This window comes from Lactuca virosa, chromosome 6 (genome assembly GCF_052849685.1).
Source record: "Lactuca virosa cultivar CGN04683 chromosome 6, Lactuca_virosa_CGN04683_v6, whole genome shotgun sequence".
NCBI classification, from domain to species: domain Eukaryota; kingdom Viridiplantae; phylum Streptophyta; class Magnoliopsida; order Asterales; family Asteraceae; genus Lactuca; species Lactuca virosa.
Genome location: NC_136431.1, coordinates 213,481,948 through 213,503,574, shown reverse-complemented (window position 1 = coordinate 213,503,574; position 21,627 = coordinate 213,481,948). Strand labels below are relative to the sequence as shown.

At 35.6% G+C, this 21,627-nt stretch overlaps 2 protein-coding genes across 2 annotated transcripts; both read left to right on the top strand.

Annotated features, from left to right (window-relative positions):
• Positions 1-2,894: 2,894 nt before the first annotated feature.
• OWL1 (DNAJ heat shock N-terminal domain-containing protein) lies at positions 2,895-7,266 on the top strand. The gene is made up of 13 exons (XM_079056843.1): positions 2,895-3,184; positions 3,614-3,900; positions 4,057-4,254; positions 4,528-4,642; positions 4,734-4,820; positions 5,114-5,202; positions 5,409-5,493; positions 5,610-5,663; positions 5,755-5,835; positions 5,957-6,034; positions 6,124-6,372; positions 6,452-6,559; positions 7,062-7,266. Exons 1-13 carry the CDS (start codon positions 3,041-3,043, stop codon positions 7,116-7,118), a joined length of 1,632 nt encoding a protein of 543 aa, XP_078912969.1. The 5' UTR covers positions 2,895-3,040; the 3' UTR covers positions 7,119-7,266.
• Positions 7,267-8,560: 1,294 nt separating this feature from the next.
• On the top strand, positions 8,561-10,789 carry LOC145121269 (vesicle-associated protein 1-2-like). The gene is made up of 8 exons (XM_079057048.1): positions 8,561-8,773; positions 8,875-8,945; positions 9,111-9,192; positions 9,574-9,689; positions 9,883-10,044; positions 10,127-10,168; positions 10,319-10,396; positions 10,488-10,789. Exons 1-8 carry the CDS (start codon positions 8,722-8,724, stop codon positions 10,599-10,601), a joined length of 717 nt encoding a protein of 238 aa, XP_078913174.1. The 5' UTR covers positions 8,561-8,721; the 3' UTR covers positions 10,602-10,789.
• Positions 10,790-21,627: the final 10,838 nt, after the last annotated feature.

The following is a 21,627-nucleotide window of genomic DNA, read 5'->3' as shown; positions in this document are numbered from 1 at the left end:
GATGATTCGAAGAAAACGAGATTTTTCTCGGGCGGCACTTCGAACGGAAAGTGGTGTAATTCTCGGGAATCTCGGAGCTTCGGACCTTCGTCGGGACTGAGGTATGAAACCGGGAAGTCGGGATCGTCTCGGGATGCTAAACGTGGAGTAAGAGTGAGAGAGAAAGAGGAAATGGGCAAGGAAAATCGGAAGGCTCGCATGCTATTTATAGGAGAGAGAACAGCCCCTGTACGCTAGGCGTACACCGAAGTACGCGGGGCGTACCTCGTACGTTGGGCGTACCCTCGTACGCGGGGCGTACGTCAGCGATGACGTCACGGTCTCCGGTCTTCGGTAGAGTGTAGGGGCGACGTGGCTGATCCGAGGCCCTCGATTCAGTACGTTGGGCGTACTCCGAAGTACGCTGGGCGTACTCCTTCGGATAAGCTTCGTAATGCGTGCCAAAAACTTCAAAAATGCATAACTTTCGCATACGAGCTCTGTTTTTGACGTTCTTTATATCCACGCGTAGGTGAGAAAATACTCTACAACTTTCATTTAGACTTCGTCGGCTAGTTTTGACTTTATTTTTAATTATATTTTATTTAATAGGCCGGGACATGATAATTTCGTTAAAAATCCATAACTTCTTTATCCGATGTCCGTTTTCGTCTGTGTTTTTACCATTGTACTACTACTGTAGAGACCTTCATTTCTCTTTTAGGTTGCGTCGGCTAAAAATCGCTCGATCTTTATTTCGAGTTTTTAGCTGTCTACTGCTGTTCTGAAATTTAGAAAAATCATAACTTCCTCATACGAAGTCAGATTTGGGCGTTCTTTTTATGTACGCTCACGGTTTAACATAATCTACGACTTTCGTTTAGATACATAAGGCTAAAAAGTATTTTATTGAAGTTTCACTTTTTACGCTTAACAGTGTTTTACCGGGTGTGTCGTGGATTTTCGATTGGTCATAACTTCTTCGTTATAACTCGGATTTGAGTGTTCTTTATATTTTTGGAAATCTTGACACGATATCTAACACTTTATGCATCCCAATTAAGATTTTAGAACACTTCATTTTTGACGCTAATTTCATTGATTCCAAATAGTTCATTATATTTGACTTTTTGAATGTTACATTGACTTGAAAAAATATCGGGTTGTCACAACATGTTTGAATCACTACAATCTTCTTTCCCTTAATTCTAAGTATGGTTCTAAAAAGCGCTATAGCGTGCCTCAAGGCATGCGATGACGCAATGCGTGGTAACTGTTACGAAAACGTCCAATGTGGGTTTGTTAAGCATGACACTAAAATAACGTGTCAAAGCGCGCCTTATCGCGTTATGTTGCGAGTTTATTTAAAGGTGTATTTTTTTAATTGAGTTTTTGTTAACTTTTTTGTATTAAATATTAATATAACACTTCAAAAATTTATATATTTGATAAAATTCAATAATTTTATGATTTATCATTTTTCATGTATATAAAATAGTCGTACTTTGAAAAACGTTATGACTTAGCAAGACTCACCATGACTTAATTTTGACTTTGCTGCCAAACACGCCTTACATTATTTGTTATTTAGAACCTTGATTCTAAATGATCATCACCACTCACAACACATTTATGATTTCTTTGCATGTATCTTGTTTAATAAATGTCAACCACATGTACACCACAACTACTGAACATACTCATTTTAAATCTCTCGTATTCCATTCGTGTCCTCCTTAATCGGTTATCATTTAGATAACATGTCCATATTAGTAGACCTGGCAAACGTGCCGTGTCGTGTCGGGGTCGTACCGTGTCAAGACATTAAACGGGTTGAGAGTGCTTGACCCTAACCCGAACCGTTTAATTATCGTGTCGTGTCGTGTCAACCCGTTTATTTTCGTGTCGATTTCGTGTCGGATTTCGTGTTAATGTTTAAACCTTATAAATATATTGTGTAATGTCGGGTTGAAACATTTTAAAGGTTGAAAAGTAAGACTCATGAAGGAAAAAAACTGAGAAAGTGAAATGCTGGAGTTGGGAGGTGGAATCCGTCCCATATTTATTGTCCATTTTTGACTCTTGAAGTTTTTATTTTTCTACTTTGACCTTAAATAGTTTTATTTGTGTTATAAATTACTTGATAAACTTATAACAATGAAAAGACATTTAAAACACAATCAATTCATATATTTTGCATTAAGTGTTATATATGAAAAACAAAAACATTTAAGGTCAAATTTGAAGAATAAAGACTTCAACAATCAAAATTGGACAATAAACATGGGACGGAGGTAGTGGTAAGCTTAGAAAGAAAAATGGAAAGAGTTAAGAGTTAGGATGTAAATGAGATAGGTAGTGAGGAGAAGTAAAATTAAGTACTTTGAATGTTTGAATTTTACTTTTAATTCTTGAATTTGGGCCACTACAAATGTATAATATTGAAAATATTTATAAAAATATGATATATATATATATATATATATATATATATATATATATATATATATATATATAAATATATAAATTAAACGGGTCATCTTCGAGTCATCTTCGAGTTGAAAGTCTTGACCCTAACCCTACCCGTTTAATTATCGTGTCGTGTCGTGTCAACCGTGTACATAAACGGGTCAAAATCTCTGACCCTAACCCGCTAACTTCGTGTCGGGTTCGTGTCGGGTTGTCGTGTCGTGCCAGATTTTGCCAGGTCTACATATTAAGGACTATATTGAATTAATTATTCATTTTGGGGACTTTAATGACATTTCTTTTGAATCTAAGGTGTGTTTCCAAAAACTTGGAAAAGAATTTCTTTGGACCCACGCTGCAGAATAATGAACACGCGCTCACAACATCACAAGACCAAAAGAGAAAACCCTCAAAAAAAACCCCAAACAAGAAACACATAACCTCGAACAGTTTCCAATCAAGAATAGCAAATCAGAACAAAACCCACTATTCATCTGATGCTTGCAGAAATCTTTACTGGATAAAGACGCCATTTATTTCGATCCTCTGTTGATAGAACCCTAAAAAGGGAATTTGGTCCTCAATTGAAGTTATGAAAGTAACAGAAGACGGAGCCTCAAACAGAGAGCTCTATGCTCTACTTAATGTATCCCCGGAAGCTTCAGATGAAGAAATCCGTAAAGCTTATCGTCAGTTTGCGCAAGTCTATCACCCTGATAAAATCCAAGCTACAGGGGTAACTTTCTCGCCCAAAAAGTTTTATCGTATGAAGTTACCGAATTATAATTTTATGAGTTCAGTAATGCATCTTGCAATTCTAATGAGATGGGTTCGTTTCGTTTATGCAAGTAACTATCGGATGTATTGGTTTTGCGAATTTGCCTTGTTTTCTCTAGAAGTTCCATAAACCCTTTCAGGAAATCGTTATAAGTTCGTTCTTCAATAATGGTTTTCATGTTTGGTTTGTTATTGCTATTATAATGAAATGTAAATTTGGTTAGTTTTGAAGTTAAGAAATCGAGTTACAACTTCCAAACACATAAGAAGTTTATAGGGTTACTCTATGTTTATTTTATTAAATAGAAATTGAAATGAAAGAATGTTAGTATCGATTACTCTATGTTAATTTCAATCTTTAATGGAATCTGTTTCTTCTTTTTTTCAGCAAAAGGAAGTAGCAACAGTGAACTTTCAGAGGATATGTGAAGCATATGAGATATTAACTGATGAAAACAAAAGACAAATATACGATATATATGGTATGGAAGGGTTAACCTCTGGTTTAGAACTTGGTCCAAAGTTAAATAAAGTTGAAGAAATCAAGGAAGAACTTGAAAGACTAAAACGTAGAAGGGAAGAAGAAAAAACCTCTGCTCATTTTCAACCTTCTGGTGTCATTCTAGCACAATTATCAGTTCCAAGTTTTTTATCAGGGCATGGTTTAATGAGAGCGTATGATTTCTAATCCTTTTCACTAAATTATCATTTTTTATTTTGTAATCTATATAACATTCTTTGAATTGATACACAGTTACACATTCTTTAAATTCTTGAAAAGATTGATACCCATATGTATTGAATCCAAATCTTGATATTGTAAATTTGCAGAATGTCAATGAACAGTGAAATCCAATCTCAAATATCAAAAAATAATGTTATTGCTGTTGGTGGGACCCTTGCTGTAAAAGGAAGTGATGGTGATGCAGCTGCAAATGCTGTTTTTAGGCATCAATTATCTTCTGTTTCCTCCATTGAATTCATGGCTTCTGCTGGTTTAAGAGGATTAATAGGCTTACAGACATCTCGGTAATAAATAATAATAATAACTTCCATTTTCTTTTTTTCTTTTTTTGAATACAAAAATTAAAAACTTATTTCCAATTCATTTGTTTATTATAGCATAGCATCATGCTTTTACTTCTTCTTATTACTCAAATTCAAAGCAATTTTCACTTTCAATGCTGTTGTTGGATTGAATTTTTCAAAATCTAATAAGAAATGAAAAGTTAGGATGCTATTTTTAATTTATAATTTATAATAAACAAAAAAATGAAAGTAGGTTGCTATATCTTGATTCAGACAGGTGTCACGTCATGCCACTGCAACAATGGGGCTTGCCATGTCATTAAGAGATGGTTCAATAAATCTTTCAAATTCTTGGAATCGTCAACTCTCCACAACATCAAATGCAAGTGTAAGAAATAAAGAATAAAAAGCTCTTTTTTTTATTTAAAAAATAATGATTATTTTTTATATTATATTTTTATCTTTCGAGTGTCTTCCAGATAGAGCTAAGTTTAGGCTCAGACTCTTCAGTTGCTGTTGGATGGAGAAAGAAAGACCAAAAAATGGCTGCAGCAGGAGAGATTAGGGTAATTTTTTTGTTTTTAAAATTCCATGATAGTTTATTTTTGAAATAATTTATGAATTAAAGAAAAAAGGGAGAGAATCTTTCAAATTGATGACTAAAATGTAGCCTGAATGTTTGTAAAGTTTATGCTAAAAATTGAAGCTATATGAAGATTGAAGAAAGATCATTGATTTGTTATTTATTGATTAAATAAAAGTATTAAACAAAACAATAGTATATGCTACTTTTCAGTTTTCACAATTCTTGATAATTATAAAAGTTTTATATTTTTGTTTAATGTCTTAAATTTTATAGATTGGAACAAGTGCAATTGGTGCAGTTGCTCGATACACACGTAGATTCTCCACAAAGTCTCATGGGCGTATTACTGGAAAAATTGGAAGGTATTATTTATTTTCTTTTTATTTTTTTATACATATTTGTAAAATACTATTATTCTTTTGTTTTCTTCTTTTATATTGTTATATATTCAGCTTACTGCTTTTATCTAATGTTTTAGTAGTTAGATACAATTACAATACATTTATATGTACTTAAACATTTAGAAAATGGAACCTAATTTTTATATATATTTTATATTTATTTGTAGTGGTGCACTTGAACTTGAAATAGGGGGTGGAAGAAAAATATCAAATTTTAGCACCATTAGAATGTTGTACACAATTGGGATTCAGGTTCATTTTTTTTTTTAATTCTGTTGTTCTAAAAAATATATACTTTACAACTTTTTATTATTATAATAACTTCTCTTTTAGTCTCTTTATCTAATAAGTTTTTCTTTTATTCAAAGGGTATATACTGGAAACTAGAATTCCATCGTGGCCCACAAAAGTTGGTTGTTCCTGTAAGTTCAATTGTTCCAAAATTATTATTTTTTTTTCTTCAAATTTTATATTTTTATGAAGAAATTGTTTTTGATTTCTTATCGTGTGCAGATTTTTCTTTCAAGACACTTTAATCTTGGATTTGCTTCAGGGGCATTTCTTATTCCAACATCACTTTATTTTACACTCAAGGTATTATTATTATTATTATTATTTATTACTACTCTTAAATCAATGAATTCTGACAATTATTCAAAAAATGGTATAATGTAAGATTTCTATGATTTGTTATCTTTTATTTTTATGCATGCAGTCTCTTGTTTTCAAACCTTATTATCGTAGAAGAGAAAAACTACAAGCACTTGAGAATATGGAACAGACTCGCACACAGGTATGTAAAAATTACGTATTTACCCTTAAAGTATGTGTTGAGCAGGAGGGTATTATAGATATTTTTGTGTGTTGTTACATAATGTATAGGTTCAAGAAGCAAAAGCAGCAGCAGAGAAAGCTCAACAGCTGTTGGAAAATGTGGCGAATAGGAAAAAAAATAAGCAATTGGAAACGGGTGGTTTGGTAATTATTGAAGCAGTTTATGGTAACCCTAAAGCAATTAAAAAAAGCACAAATAATTCAGAAGAGACAAAAGATGAATATGAATTAGCTTCACAGATTGTGGATGTTACTTTACCTTTAAATTTTCTGGTCAATGATTCCGGTCAACTCAAGGTTTGTTTATCCATTTGTTTATTTAATTAATTAACATTATTTATATTTAATTAATAATTTTGCTTCTATTACTTTATAGCTACATGAAGGTGTAAAGAAGTCAGGAATCATGGGATTTTGTGATCCGTGTCCCGGTGAAACCAAAAAGCTGCACGTGAAATACACTTACGGTGGTAACAGATACGAGGTAATTCCGTTGTTTAGATTTATAGTGTTTGGTATGATGGAATGGAATCGTCCATTCCATCGGAAATGTTTGTTTCGCTAACGGAATGGAATCGGCCATTCATGAACCGATGAACGAATGTGATCCGTCGTATTTTGCAATGTAATTCATTTTATTAGAATAATTTTTAACGCACTTTTTGAATAGAGAATCATGATTTTAATTATATTAGAGTGTTTTATTTTCTAAAACTAATTAGAAAATATAAGATTTATTATTTAAAGTTATTTGGTTTTTATTGTGTTTAATTTTTTTATTCATGTAAGTAGTTTCTTTTTGTAAATTATAGTTAATAATGTAAAAACTAGGGTTACAGTTATAATAATATCTATATATAATAATAATTTATTCCATTCCAACTAGACATAATCATGGAATGTAATGACTCATTCCATTACCCTTCTTCCATTATCATGTCAATTCCATTCCATCCAACTAAACACCTTTTTTAATCATGAAACAGGTGGAGGTTGATGATCTTCAAGAACTGATATTACCTCAGGAAGAACACAGAATATGAAAAGTACGAACAAATATTACATATTTCTGATGAGGTTCCTTCTGCCATTTTTGCATATGCATAAGAGCTACCATAGAAATTAGACAAATTCACACTGCTTTTGACATATTCTTCTGTTTTTTACATGATTTTTTCGGGCGATTTTTACGTTGATTGTGTAATTTTTTTTATGGATTATTATTATGTTTGGTGAATGACTTGGAAAACACACCCTGAAAGATGAAAGGAATAATTGATGAATGTTAAATGTTTTCTTTTGTTTATTTTTATTATGATCAAGGTCAATTCATAAATCAATCATGAGATTGGTGTTAAAAGATAGGGTTAAATGCAAGAAATAACAATGTGTTCTTATTGATTTGTTTCTGAATAATCTATCCAAGTATAAATGTATAATAGTCGTTCAAATAAAAAGATATTTTCATTGTTATAGCTAGATAGATTTTTTTCCCCTTTATCACGTGTGTTATTTGGAATAAATGGTAAATAAATGTGTTAAATGAAATGAAGTTATTAAGTGGAGATGAGTCATGATATCAGAGATATTGCTGTAAAATTAAAAGAGCTTAGCTGGAAAAATGTACGATTAAAGTGTATATAATTCATATTAATTGAATCAAGTAGTCGGGTTACAAAAGCTTTTTCTATTATATGATAATAACACTTTTCAGACTTTTAATTTTCTATCAATTATTAGTTGAATTTTGCTTTTAAAGTAGTTTGATTAGAACGATACGTCTGAAAAAGAACATGATTTTTCTTATGGTTAACATTTATGTTTCGTCTTTAGAACATAAAAGAAATCCGTGAAGAAAACAAAGTCTAAAACAATAAATTTGGATGATGGTTATTAAGAAAAGGAACTGTACTTCAAATTTAAAATTAAATGTAGTTTTGTAAAATATTATTTTTCAATTATATGTGCCTTTCATGTAGTATTTATGGACTCGTGAAAAAATGGCAACAATATTGGTGTCACATAAATGCCACTAGATGTGGTCACATTTCGGTATATTCATGTACAAAATGAAATTTTGGATAGAATAATCAAATACTTTATAGTTTTGTGAGATTGATATAACCGAGAAAACATGTATGTTCTAGATTATATACTTCATTCTTAAAAGTCATTATGTTGTTTATCATTATTATATTTTGAAATTTGTTTAGTTGATCTATTAACTTATTGGTTGTATTAGCATACAATTTTCAAGTTGATATATTTGATGAATTGGATATTATATAACACCAATATTTAAGGAGGATGTATAGAAACTCAGATATCTAATCTAAAATTTATAAACTATTGATATATATTTAATTATTTATAAACAATAGTTTTGAGCATTGAAATAAAATTAAGAAAGCTATGTTTCTTTTAAAAAACAAATAAATAGATGTTGAAGGAATTCTTTTGTCAAAAGTCAAACCCCCATCAGCATCGATCTCTCCGTTTTCATATTTCATTAAAAAACGCCTTTTCCACAACAACCCTCTCCTCCTACCCATTTCATCTCTCCTTTTCCCATTAAATTCAACAACTCAGATTTGCTTTTCTTCAATTTTCTCGTTTCGGGATTCGAATTCTGCATCGGTTGAAGAAATGAGTACTGGGGAACTCCTCAGCGTTGATCCTGTAGAGCTCAAATTCCCATGTAAGTCATCCGATCGCATCACCCAACTTGTTTATTCGTTTTCTTATTCAAATCTAATTAATGATCAATGTTTTCGCTTTTGTTTTTGTTCGATTGAACAGTCGAATTGAATAAACAGATCTCTTCCTCGCTTCAGTTAACGAATAAGACCGATAACCATGTGGGTTTCAAGGTAAAAAATTTGTTGCTTTTCTGTTTCGTATAATGCCATCATATCGCGTTAATGATCTGATTGCAGGATTTAATTCGTGATTTCGCCCGATTATGGATTTAGATTCTGATTTCTCGATTTTTTGGTGTAATGTACATATGATCTGAATCGATGCTAATTATTCAGGTGAAGACGACGAATCCGAAGAAGTATTGCGTTCGTCCGAACACCGGAGTTGTTTTGCCTCGATCAACATGTGAAGTTATAGGTGCGTATTTTCCCCTAATTCAGTTTTTCGTTCTAATCTATGCGGTTGCTGAACAATTCCATGATAATTTCCATCCATCATTCCAAATTTTTGCCTAAACATTAGCTTCTATAATTCAATTTGCCATACCCAAATTCAAAACTGAAACCAGTTTGCTCTAAAAATTACCAGTTAAACCCAATTTATGGGATTGATCATTCATTTAGGTCTCTTACTTATCATTTAGAACCGATATTGTTAGAATCTAAGCTACATATGCCTGCAAAATTTTCATATTGATACTGCTTCGTGTACAGAATGAGAGTCAAACTTCAAATTCTTTACAATCAAAAGAAGCTAATAAGATTTTATATTTTCATTATTTTGTCTGTTTTGCTACAGTAACAATGCAAGCTCAGAAAGATGCTCCTCCTGACATGCAATGTAAAGATAAATTTCTCCTTCAGAGTGTAATTGCAAGCCCTGGAGCAACCCCTAAGGACATAACCCCTGAAATGGTAAGTAAGAACATATATGATATAATACCCAATTTACCCTTTCACGTTTTTCTAATTCTTTGTGTAACTGGTTAACAATTGAGATCTAAGATAAAGGGGAAGAAGGAACCAAGGCCATGTTTCTATTTATATGCTTGGTTTTGATCCAAAAAAGATTTGATTTTTTTACTGTATAGTGATTTTTATAAAACAGTTTACTAAAGAACCAGGGCGTAAATTGGAAGAGTGCAAATTAAAAGTGGTTTATCTTCCTCCAAATCCATCAACTTCAGCCATTGCACAAGCTAAAGAAGAACCACTCTTTTCACCAAAGTCACCAGCCATAACAGATAAGGGGAATTTCAGTGGGCCCGAGGTTGTTTTTTTTGTTATTTTTTTTACTTTTTATTCGTTATAAAGACTTTTTTATTTAAAAATTTATTTCGTGATTCATGCAGGTTTCAAGAAGCTACGTTGAATCTCAAGATAAATCCTCCGAGGTGAGTTCGTTTTTTATTTTTTAAAATGTATATAGAATTTGTTTTAGCATTTTACCAAGATATGATGACGTGGCACTAGTTAAATGTTTGACATCAGTCCCACTCCAATACATGCCAAACACAGTATAACTGTATAACTATGATTTTCAGGTGAAATCTCTTCTTTCAAAGTTGACAGATGAGAAGAATGCTGCTATTGAACAAAGTAAAAGAATTCGACAAGAAATGGTGAGAGATGTCGTTTTACCTTTTTACCCTTTTATAAAAACCGTTATCCATTAATTTTAATAATATATATTTTTTTTAAAACAAATTATAGGAACTTTTGAGGCGTGGAAGCAACAAAAGCCAAGGGAGTGGTGGTATCCCTTTGATCCTTGTGATAATTGTTGCTTTGATTGGGTTGATTCTTGGATATGTCATGAAGAAATGATTGTTCATGGTAGACGTTTATTGAGTTGATTTTTTTTTTCTTAAAATGGTCATAATTGATGTAGGAAAGGGAAGATTTTAACGAGTGTTTTGTTTATTTTTTATTTTTCACATTTTAAAGTAGTTTCATAACTTTAGAAACTTATAGTACTCGTGCATTTGATGCGATTATAATTTTTTTTTTGTTAAGCTAAGGAAATTGGTTTTATGTGTATAGAAATGTTTGACAAAAGTAGCGTTAATGATTTGAAATGTGCAAAATTAAATAAAATAAATATGAACAAAAGTTCAAGATTTGAACATGAAAGCTAAAAGTAAAATGTTTCTAAATGCTCTGAAAAACTATTTGAAGTATGTTTTTGGATTAAAGAGTTTTTGTTTTAAAATATAAATATTTAACTTGTAAATTGAAATGGAATAGCTTAAGTTCTTCAAAACTATCAAAAGCTTTCTAAGTTCGTGACTATTTAAAGCCTCTTATTATTTCAATCCACATGAAACATATCCTTCTAATAAATTTTTGAATACTTGAAAAAACACTATTATAAACATCTTATTAAAAAACAACAATCTATTACATACATCCATTACGAAAACCCCATTTATTAAACATTTCAACACTCGGAGGGTTTTCATAGATATAAAATTAATAAATATGTTTTTTCCGGTTATTGGTCTATAATATGTTGTGTTTTTTCATATTTATCTTATATTCAACTATTCAATGTAACAAATTTACTATTTTTGTTATTTTATTAAAATATAATAACATGATCAGTTTTTTACATTAAATTAAAAAATAATAATGTATGTATAAACTAAAAAGTAAATGTTTTATCAGGATAATGCTTTGATGAGAGAGTATTTAAAAAAAAAATTGTTTAGAAATTATACCTATTTTAATGACTTCTATTTTCAATTTTCGATAGTTTAGAAATTATACTGTATCTGTATGTATAGAATAGAAATTGTTTAGAAACTATGAAGTAAATGTTTTATCAGGATAATGCTTTGATGAGAAGTGGTATGCTGGGGTGTTTACTCATATAAAATATTCTAGTTTCCTAAACATATACTTACCTAATGTAAGACAATAATACATACAAGGAAACACATAATACACTGATACCTCCTCAAGTTGGAGCATGGAGTTGATGAGTCGTCAAAATAAAAATGGAATAGCAAACCCACTGCAAATCTCATCCCACACAAAATGGCAACCAACCTCTATGTGTTTTAAGTACGCTCATGAAAACAAGATTTTTTGTGATGTGAAATGTTGATTGACTGCCACTATATATGCGCACATGTACAAAGAATGAAACACCTAGAGTATCTAGGACACCTTTCAACCATGCCAATTCATAAGTAGGGTGTTCGTTTGGATGGATCGGTTCGATCCGATCCAATTGAGTGAAATCCAAATTTATTTCGGTTTTCAAAATATGGATCAAAATAGCCAAAACTAAATTCAAATCTGATACGATCCGATCCAAATTTAATTCGGTTGGATCGGTTTTTATAATCCGGTTTTCAAAAAACCAAAACATTCTAAAACGACATATAATTATAATATTATCAATTTTTTTTACAGAAGAAACAAAAACAAATTATTTAGTTGTGATTTAAAATTTATAAACAACTACTAAGAATATATATTATAGTTTAATATTTAACAGATAAAAAACTTTTAAGATAAAATGCATATTAATGTTTTTTATTAGGTGAAACTTTTTGAACTTATTTACAAAAAAATTATAAAATTAATAAATAGTTATAGATATATTAAAAATAAATAAATAATAAATTATCATTCGTTTTTTGGACTATTCGGTTCTTATCTTATAAACCAAAACCAATCCGAAATCCAAAATAATAATTCGGTTTTGTTGAAAACCAATCCAAAAATCCGAATATCCGAACCAAATAGTCAAATTCGGTTTTATCCAAATAGTGAGCAACCCTATTCGTATGTAGTAGCAACAAGCGACTGATATTCCGCCTCAACTGAAGAACGATAGACTGTCTGTTGTTTCTTTGTTTTCCAATATATGGGTGATTCTCCAAGGAAAATGAAAATGTTTTGAGGGACTGTCTAGTCTAAGGGAAACTAGCCAAATTAGCATTACAATACGTCGTGAGGGGAAATGTGGAAGATTGTTTAAGTAGAATCCCTTAGACAAGATTAGCTTTTAACTAACGAACAACCCTTAAAGTGGCTTCCGAGTGAGTTCCTTTTAGGTGTTGCATGAATTGTGCCAAAAATATGAATATAGTAGGACAACTCCAAGTCGACTAATAGTGAGATATATAAGTCTTCCAATAAGATGACTGTAGATTTCTAGAGGTGCCAAATCTGCACCATTTGCTAAAACAAAATTATGGTTTTGTTGGATAGCCGTCTCAAGAAGTTTAACACCAAGTAACCCAGCCTCAGATATAATATCTAACACATATTTATGTTGGCTCGAAAAAATCCCTTCGGATCCACGTCCTACTTTAATTCCCAAAATGTATTTGAGCTTCCCCAAGTATTTCATGTGGAAGCGAGTTGATGCGTATCCGGATTTCAGTCCCTGATGATCCTAACGACTTGAAGATGCTTTAGGTCTAAACCCTGAGATAACAACACTTAAGTAAGTCGCCCACCGTGATTGCTCTTCGGAGAACGCCTATCCAGTATCAGTGACATACCTTTGCCGACCTACTGAGGTTCTCTTTATAGTTCGGCTTACCTCGAGAACCGACGATGTGAAATGTACTGTGCAGACGAGGGTTTAATCCTTACAAATGCTCTCCTTACTGAGTGTACAAGAATTATACTAATGAGTGGTCATTGGTCATGTCAGTTTGTTATTGGTGAATTGTTGGTAGACTAAAGTACATCACAGCCTGAACTTTTTCAGAATTATTAGTTGTGCATCCGTTGCTTGTATCTGGCACTTGCTCCTTCGCCCGACTTTGCTTCCTTTTGTTGGTCCGGTTTAATAGCCTTGGCCTAAATGGTTCGGAAGACCATACATCGGCATCCTGGTCCGGAGGTACATACCTCAGTATTTAGGTACATACCTCATTAAGCCCCCTAGTTAGGATTGTTGAGTGGCAATTTAAACTAGCTATTACACCGTTTCAACTTCCTAGAGAAACGGATAAGTCTAATTTAGGTCCTAGGGATTCGATTAGACAGTTACCCATTTCTATTTTTCATCATTTCCTAGTAATGCCACAACCATCACTTTGAACCGCCCACTCTTCGCTATAAAGTCGGGATCTAGGAAACTGCTTCTTCTTCATCTGCTCATACTTCCTCATTTCTTCCTTCTTTGTGTATTTTCTTTCTCAAAAAACCTCGAACCATAAATTTTTCGCTATGGCTAAAGATAGTCTCCGGATTCATAACGCTTTGTTGATTCTTACTCAGAACCAACTGAATGAATTGGTGAAATCCTTCTGCATAGATCCTCGATTCCGTCCCTAACTTCCATCTCCAAATAAAACCATTACTAATCCTGCACTAGGCTGTGCTGGTGTATACTTGATCTTCTTCAAGTCAGGTTTACACCTTCCCACTTTTCCTTTCTTGGGGACCATCCTTGACTACTACAAGGTTCACATCACCTAAGTAACTCTGAATGGATTCCAAAAGATCATGTTCTTTGTGCTAATATGAAAAGCCCTAGACATTCCTCCTTCACTATCTCTTTTCCGCTATCTGTATGTGCCCATGGTTACAAAGGACTGGGTCTCTTTTCCCCATGCCGTGGGTGAATCGACATATGGGATGAGCTTCCCACATCCATCAAGAAGTGGAAAGAAAAGTTTTTCTTTATTGATGCTTCAGCTATCACCACTGTAGGTGTCGAACGTATATAGTGAGGAGTCGAATTGGTCAGAGTCTGTAAAGTGTCGAAATCAGCATGACTTCGACACTCTATCTATTTTACAAGGAGTTGTTATTTCGATACGTTAATGTTTAGTCCTTGTAATATTTTGTGAGTATGATGTATCTTATAAATAGGGTAGGTGCATAAAATAGAGTAAGATTCAAACACTTGCATAATTCACTTGTACTCTTTTCTCTCGTGTACTCATTCAGACTAATCGAGCCAAACATACATTATTTACGTCTTATGTTCTTTTACATCTTTAAATGTCTTAATCGTTTGAGTTCTTAATCAATCCCAACACACTACAATTAGTATCTGAGTAGGATTCTGTAACGCCCGAGTTTTGGGGCTAAGCATTTTAGACGATGTAATAGTCTAGGTCAACTATTGTAACTCTTTTGATGTAATAAAGATGAAATATTTAAGTATTTTGTGAATTATGTGAATTTATGTGCTTATTATTTAATTATAAATATATAATTAATAAAGAATAAAAATAAGCGTCAAAATTAAAGTATGAGATAAGCCCGATATCCTTACATAAAGTTGTAGTGGTCGAAACAAGGATTCCGGAGATATAAAGAACACCGAAATCCGAGTTATAACAAAGAAGTTATGACCCGTCGAAGTTTCACGACGGAACCGGCACGACACCGGGAAGCGTAAATAGTGAATTTACGATAAAGCGATTTTTAGCCTTAGCGATCTAAACAAAATTCGTAGAAAACGTTAAACCGAGAGCGTCCATAAAAAGAACGCCCAAACCTGACTTCGTATGAGGAAGTTATGATTTTTCGAAGTTTCGGCTTAGTAGTGTACAACCCGAAGTTCGAATATTAGATCGAGCGGTTTTTAGTCGACACAACCTAAACAAGAATTGAAGATCTCATTAATAGTAGCATAACGATAAAAAGACAGACAAAAACGGACGTCGGATGAAGAAGTTATGAATTTTTAACGGACCAATCTTGTCCCGGCCTGTTAAAAATATAACTTTTAAAATAAAGTCAAAATTAGCCGATGGAGTCTAAACGAAAGTTGTAGAGTACGTTCCCGCCTACGCGTGGATATAAAGAACGTTGAAAACGGAGCTCGTATGTGAAAGTTACGAATTTTTAAAGTCGAGAGTGCAATTTGCGAAATCTGATGCAAGACGCGATGACGTGGCTCAATCCTAGCCGTTGTTTGCTCCCCACGGTCTTGCATCCGATGAACGTCACGTCGCCTCGCCTTCGCCCTACGCCCCCCGTCCAAGGCTGGTACGCCCAGCGTACCTTCGGACCTGACCCTCTTGCGAGTGCGAGCCAGCTGGATCCGAGCTGGTGACCTTATCCGAAGTTACACCCCGCGTAACTTCCTGAACGCCCCGCGTAGATCCGAAGTTCGGCCCCTATAAATACCCTGCGAGGGCTGCCGAGGAAATCACACCAAAACTCATTCTTTCTCTCACTACTTTCTCTTTCTAACCCATTTTAACCCCCTAAACCCTAGGAAAAATCCCTAGCACCCTAAGGAAGCCCCGAGGCTCCTGGAGTCCCGAGAAAAAGGGTCTTTCGGTTCGGAAACGCTGCTCCGAGCAAAGCCCGATTTTCTTTAAAATCCGCTGTAAGTGAGCTACGCCTACACAATTTTTAATATATTTTAAATAATTATAGTAATGTTATTAGGTCCTTAAAATAATTATTTGGGCTATTATTATGAGTTATATTGAGTGTTATTTAACGCTTATATAATAATAATAATAGCTAGACTATTAATTAGTCGCGGTTAACGTTAAAACTAAACTCTAGTGGTATTGATACTAGGTTTTGGTCAAGGAAAAATTGTTTTGAGATAACGAAGTGCTGTTCAAGTACCGAGTCACCACCTAATCAGGTGAGTGCATAGTTACTTTCATCTTACACATAGATATGAAGTATTTTATATAAATTACGTGCTATGTGTGCATATTATCCGAATACTTGCTGTCTATGTTGGATGAATGATTTTATACACGTTTTTCATGATTTAAACTGTATATGTATTTTATATCTACAAAAATGTTGGGGTAAAACATGGGTAGATGTAATAAGACGATGTGTGATAAAATGATGAGAGGCCTCGATGTTGTTGGTGATCCAGTCATCTAGCGGAGTATAGATGACGACCACAGACTCTTCTAGACAGTCTAGTGGAACGCTAGCAGGCTCGCAACCTGTAGGTGTTTGTGAACGATGTGTTCACCGGTGTACTCCATCCCCCTCATGGTTGCCTTTAGGAAATTTATTGCTGAGGAACCCCCTTAGCAGTAGTGTCCATCCCGATGATGATCCTTAGGCTAGGTCCCTTATGATAGGTGTTTAGGGACGTAAAGTGAGGATAACGGGAACGGGTAATCGGGTTATTGTTGATCGATGAAATTAATAAACTTATTTATTGATGGTTGAAAACCCTATGTGCTCACCAGGCTCCCAAGCCTGACCCACTCAGTTTCATGTATTACAGGTAGTGGCGCTCGAGCATAGATGTGATGTTTTAGATGAGGGATACGGACATAGGCCTGTAGATATGAAATAATGTAGTAAGGCTTATATTGTACTGTTTATGCTTTTGATCTGTATCGAACATGACATCCCGAGTCTTTTAATGAAATACATTTCCTTGGAAATGCTTTTGATAAATCTTTATCGTATTTTGTTTTGGGACAAATTCCGCAACACTTTTATTTAAAATGTTACTCTGATTTTCAAACTAGTATAAACAAAATCAGTCTTTTCTGGCCGTGAAAATGGGGATGTCACAGTTGGTATCAGAGCATTAGTTTAAGCGAACTAGGAATTTGTAGGATTTCTAGACTTAAACTTAGAATGCTAAGCGATGATGGTGAGATGTGAGCACTAGCTTATTTTAGGAATTATGCCTAAAATGCTTTTATGTGCTAAATGCTTTATGCCTTATGTGCTGTTAATTGTTCGGATCTATGGTCTGTTGCCGACCGGATCTGGAAACCTTATGTGTTTAGGATTCTAAACGTACAACTACGATATTAGAACTAACATGTAAACGTTTCGGAGTGATAAGGACGGTTTAAACGACTATCCTAAATAAAGATCTAAATTCACCTTATTCGGTGTATAGATCAAGATGGCAAGAACCCGCAGTGGGGCTGGGAATGCAAATGGGAATAGGAATCAAGCCCCAGTGATTCAGCAAATACCTGTTGTAGCAGATATTCTTGAGCCAATCACGATGACCGGAGTGCAAGCGATGATCCAGATGATGTTGGATCGTCAAATGGAGGAAACCAGGCGTTTGCTCCAACAAAATCGCGAGGAAGCTACCATACCAATCGTAGAGCCCGAGCTGAATGATGGGCCGTCTGAAGGAGGAAACTACAGTGGGACTGTTGGTCAAGCCAACCCACCGACAGTTAGGCAAAACCACCAGGATGGAGGAAATGACGGACGTGGATGCAAATACAAGGATTTCATGGCATCTAAACCACCGTGTCTATCTGGAAGCCCGACGCCGGTGGAATTCATGAACTGGATCTCCGAGATGGAAACGATGTTTGAGAGTTGCGAGTGTAGCAACAGGCAGAAGGCCGCTCTTGCGGTTCCTCTGTTGAAATCTGGAGTACTAAGCTGGTGGAAGCTACTAGCTGATTCAATGCCCAAAGGAGAAGCGAGCAAGATGTCGTGGGAGAATTTTCTGGTGCAGTTAAAGATGCAATACTGCTCTGCGCAGGATCTTCTGGAGATCAACAACGAATTCCAGAATCTGAAGAAGGGAAGAATGAGCGTTACTGAATACGCTGCAAGCTTTACAGAGAAAATGAAGTTTGTTCCTCACCTCGTCCCAACTGAACTCTCCAAGGTTAACAAGTTTGCCCTCGGATTACCAGCGGACTTCGGTCCAATGGTCAAGCAAACAACCACTCTGAAAGCCGCAATCTGGGCTGCTAAGAATGTGGAGATCCAGATACGAGAGAAGGGTCTGGAGAGAGCGGAGGTGGGAGAGAAAAGGAAATTTGATGGGTCATCGAAATTCAGCAAGAAAAGCAAGTTCTCAAGGTCTGGCACGCAGAAGTCTGGAGGAGGTGAAGCCAAATAGTGCGACAAGTGCAAGAAGAAGCACCAGGGGAAATGTGACGGAGGAGTCACTTGTTTCAAATGTGGAAAACCTGGGCACTATGCCAACGAGTGCACGTTCACTAAGAAGGTCTGTTATGAGTGCAACGAGGAAGGGCACATTTCGAGAGACTGCCCGAAGAAGAAGGAAGCAGGAAGACCCAACATTCCACCGAAGCCGAAGGCAAGAGCCTTCCAGATGACGCTCGAGGCTGCAAAGGAGGCAACAGACGTCGCTTCAGGTACCTTTCTTGTAAATGGATTGCCTGCCAATATAATATTTGATTCCGGAGCCAACTACTCCTTTGTGTCGCATAAATTTGGTGGGAAATTAGCATTGCCTATAGAAAAACTTGATAATGCCCTAATTGTGGAAGTTGCCAATGGCAAATTCGTACCTGTTAGTAATCGTATTAAGAACATCGTCATTGACCTAAACGGAAATGAATTCCACAAGGAGCTGTTACCCATAGAATTGAACGGTTTCGACATCGTTCTGGGAATGGATTGGCTTAGCGCCAACGATGCTGAGATTCAATGCCGAAAGAAGATAGTAAGGGTAAACTTACCCGGAAAAGAGTCATTTATGGTGTACGGGGACAAACGCTGAGTAAATTCTGGAATCATCTCCCTGATGAAAGCCAGAAAATGTTTGTCCAGGGGATGTGCATCATACTTAGCATTCGTAATCGATGCTAAGAAGGAAAAGAAAGAGGTGCAGAATATACCGGTTGTGTGTGATTATCCGGAAGTCTTTCCCGAAGATCTTCCCGGATTACCGCCTGATAGACAAGTAGAGTTCCGAATAGACTTGTTACCAGGTACAACACCAATAGCGAAAGCACCTTACCGATTAGGACCGACGGAGATGAAAGAGCTTATGACGCAACTTCAGGAGTTGTTGGAGAACGGTTTCATTTGACCTAGTTCATCACCCTGGGGAGCATCGGTGCTATTCGTGAAGAAGAAAGACGGAAGCATGAGAATGTGTATAGACTACCGAGAGCTGAAAAAGGCAACAGTGAAGAACAAGTATCCATTGCCAAGGATTGATGACCTATTCGATCAGCTGCAAGGTTCGAGCTATTTCTCAAAGATCGATCTTAGGTTAGGATATCATCAGCTGAAGGTGAGAGAGCAGGATATCGAGAAGACTGCATTCAGAACAAGATATGGACACTACGAGTTCTTGGTTATGTCATTTGGACTAACCAATGCTCCAGCAGCATTCATGGATATGATGAACAAGGTTTGTAAACCATTCCTCGATAAATCCGTGATAGTGTTCATCGACGACATTCTCATCTACTCGAAAAGCCAGGAGGAGCATGGCCAACATCTACGAGAAGTGTTAGAAGTCTTGAATAAGGCGAAACTGTATGCAAAGTTCTCAAAGTGTGATTTTTGGATCCGAGAAGTCCAATTCTTGGGTTATGTGGTTAGCCAGGAGGGAATAATGGTCGACCCAGCAAAAATCGAAGCTGTGATGAAGTGGGAACGTCCAAAGAGTCCCACAGAGATTCGAAGCTTTCTAGGATTAGCCGGATACTACCGACGATTTATCCAAGGCTTTTCTTCGATAGCTGCTCCATTGACAGCTTTGACCCACAAAGGAGCTACTTATACATGGAGTGAGAAGCACGAAGAAGCATTCGAGAAGCTAAAGAAGAAATTATGTGAAGCACCGATTCTTTCTCTACCCGATGGAGCTGAAGACTTTGCGGTCTATAGTGACACATCTGGAGTCGGGTTGGGTTGTGTTCTGACCCAAAGAGAAAAGGTGATAGCATACGCATCTCGACAATTGAAGGAGCACGAAAAGAACTACCCCACTCACGATTTGGAGTTGGCAGCGGTAGTTTTTGCTCTAAAGATATGGAGGCATTACCTCTATGGAACGAAGTGCAAACTTTTCACTGATCATAAGAGTCTCCAGTATCTCTTTAATCAGAAGGAATTAAACATGAGACAACGACGCTGGCTAGAATTACTCAAAGACTATGACTGTGAGATACTTTACCACCCTGGTAAGGCAAATGTTGTTGCTGATGCCCTCAGTCGGAAAGTCAATCTTGAAAGGAAAAGGCCAAGAGCGTTGATAATAGAAGTTGTCTCGACGATTGTGGAAAGTATCAAGAAAGCTCAAGAAGAAGCTTCAGAAAAGAATGACCGGAAGGAAGAACGTTTGGGAAGGACGTTGGTATTCGGTACAAACCGTCAAAGACTGAAGGTATTCCAAGATCGGATTTGGGTACCTAAGACGGGAGGAATAAGAGATCTTCTGATGGAAGAAGCTCACAAGACCATGTACTTGATTCATCCCGGTAGCACAAAAATGTATAGGGACCTAAAACCCTACTACTGGTGGCCGACGATGAAGCTCGATGTTGCGAAGTATGTGGCCGAGTGTGTAACATGTGCGAGAGTTAAGGCACAACATCAGAAACCATATGGGAGTTTAGAACCCTTACCTGTACCCATGGGTAAATGGGAAGACATCACCATGGATTTTGTGACTAAACTACCCAGGACGAAGAACGGTCACGACATGATTTGGGTGGTCGTGGATCGTTTCACAAAGAGTGCACACTTCATAGCTGTCAACGAAAGGTGGTCTATGGATAAGCTTGCAAATGCTTACGTGAAGGAAATTGTGAGGCTTCACGGTGTTCCTCTAACGATTGTATCAGATCGTGATAGTCGTTTCACGTCAAGGTTTTGGATAAGTCTACAAGAGGAATTGGGTACGAAGTTGTGTTTGAGTACGGCCTACCATCCGCAGACTGATGGTCAGAGCGGAAGAACGATTCAAACGCTTGAAGATATGTTGAGAGCATGTACCCTCGAGTTCCAAGGTAACTGGGATGAACACTTACCTCTGGTAGAATTTTCCTACAACAGTAGTTTCCACTCGAGCATCAAGATGGCACCTTATCAAGCCTTGTACGGACAGAAGTGTCGTACGCCGTCTTGTTGGATTGAGGCCGGAGAAAAGCAGTTTATGGGCCCCGAGATAGTCCATGAGATTGCT

What these genes read in the sequence shown, in the direction of transcription:
- OWL1 (XM_079056843.1), top strand. Translation starts at nt 3,041, where the DNA reads ATGAAAGTAACAGAAGACGGAGCCTCAAACAGAGAGCTCTATGCTCTA. An exon ending in TGTACACAATTGGGATTCAG is followed by an intron (nt 5,494 to 5,609) that starts GTTCATTTTTTT and finishes TTTTATTCAAAG; the next exon opens with GGTATATACTGGAAACTAGA. An exon ending in CACTTTATTTTACACTCAAG is followed by an intron (nt 5,836 to 5,956) that starts GTATTATTATTA and finishes TTATGCATGCAG; the next exon opens with TCTCTTGTTTTCAAACCTTA.
- LOC145121269 (XM_079057048.1), top strand. Translation starts at nt 8,722, where the DNA reads ATGAGTACTGGGGAACTCCTCAGCGTTGATCCTGTAGAGCTCAAATTC. An exon ending in ATAACCATGTGGGTTTCAAG is followed by an intron (nt 8,946 to 9,110) that starts GTAAAAAATTTG and finishes CTAATTATTCAG; the next exon opens with GTGAAGACGACGAATCCGAA. An exon ending in AAAGAATTCGACAAGAAATG is followed by an intron (nt 10,397 to 10,487) that starts GTGAGAGATGTC and finishes AACAAATTATAG; the next exon opens with GAACTTTTGAGGCGTGGAAG.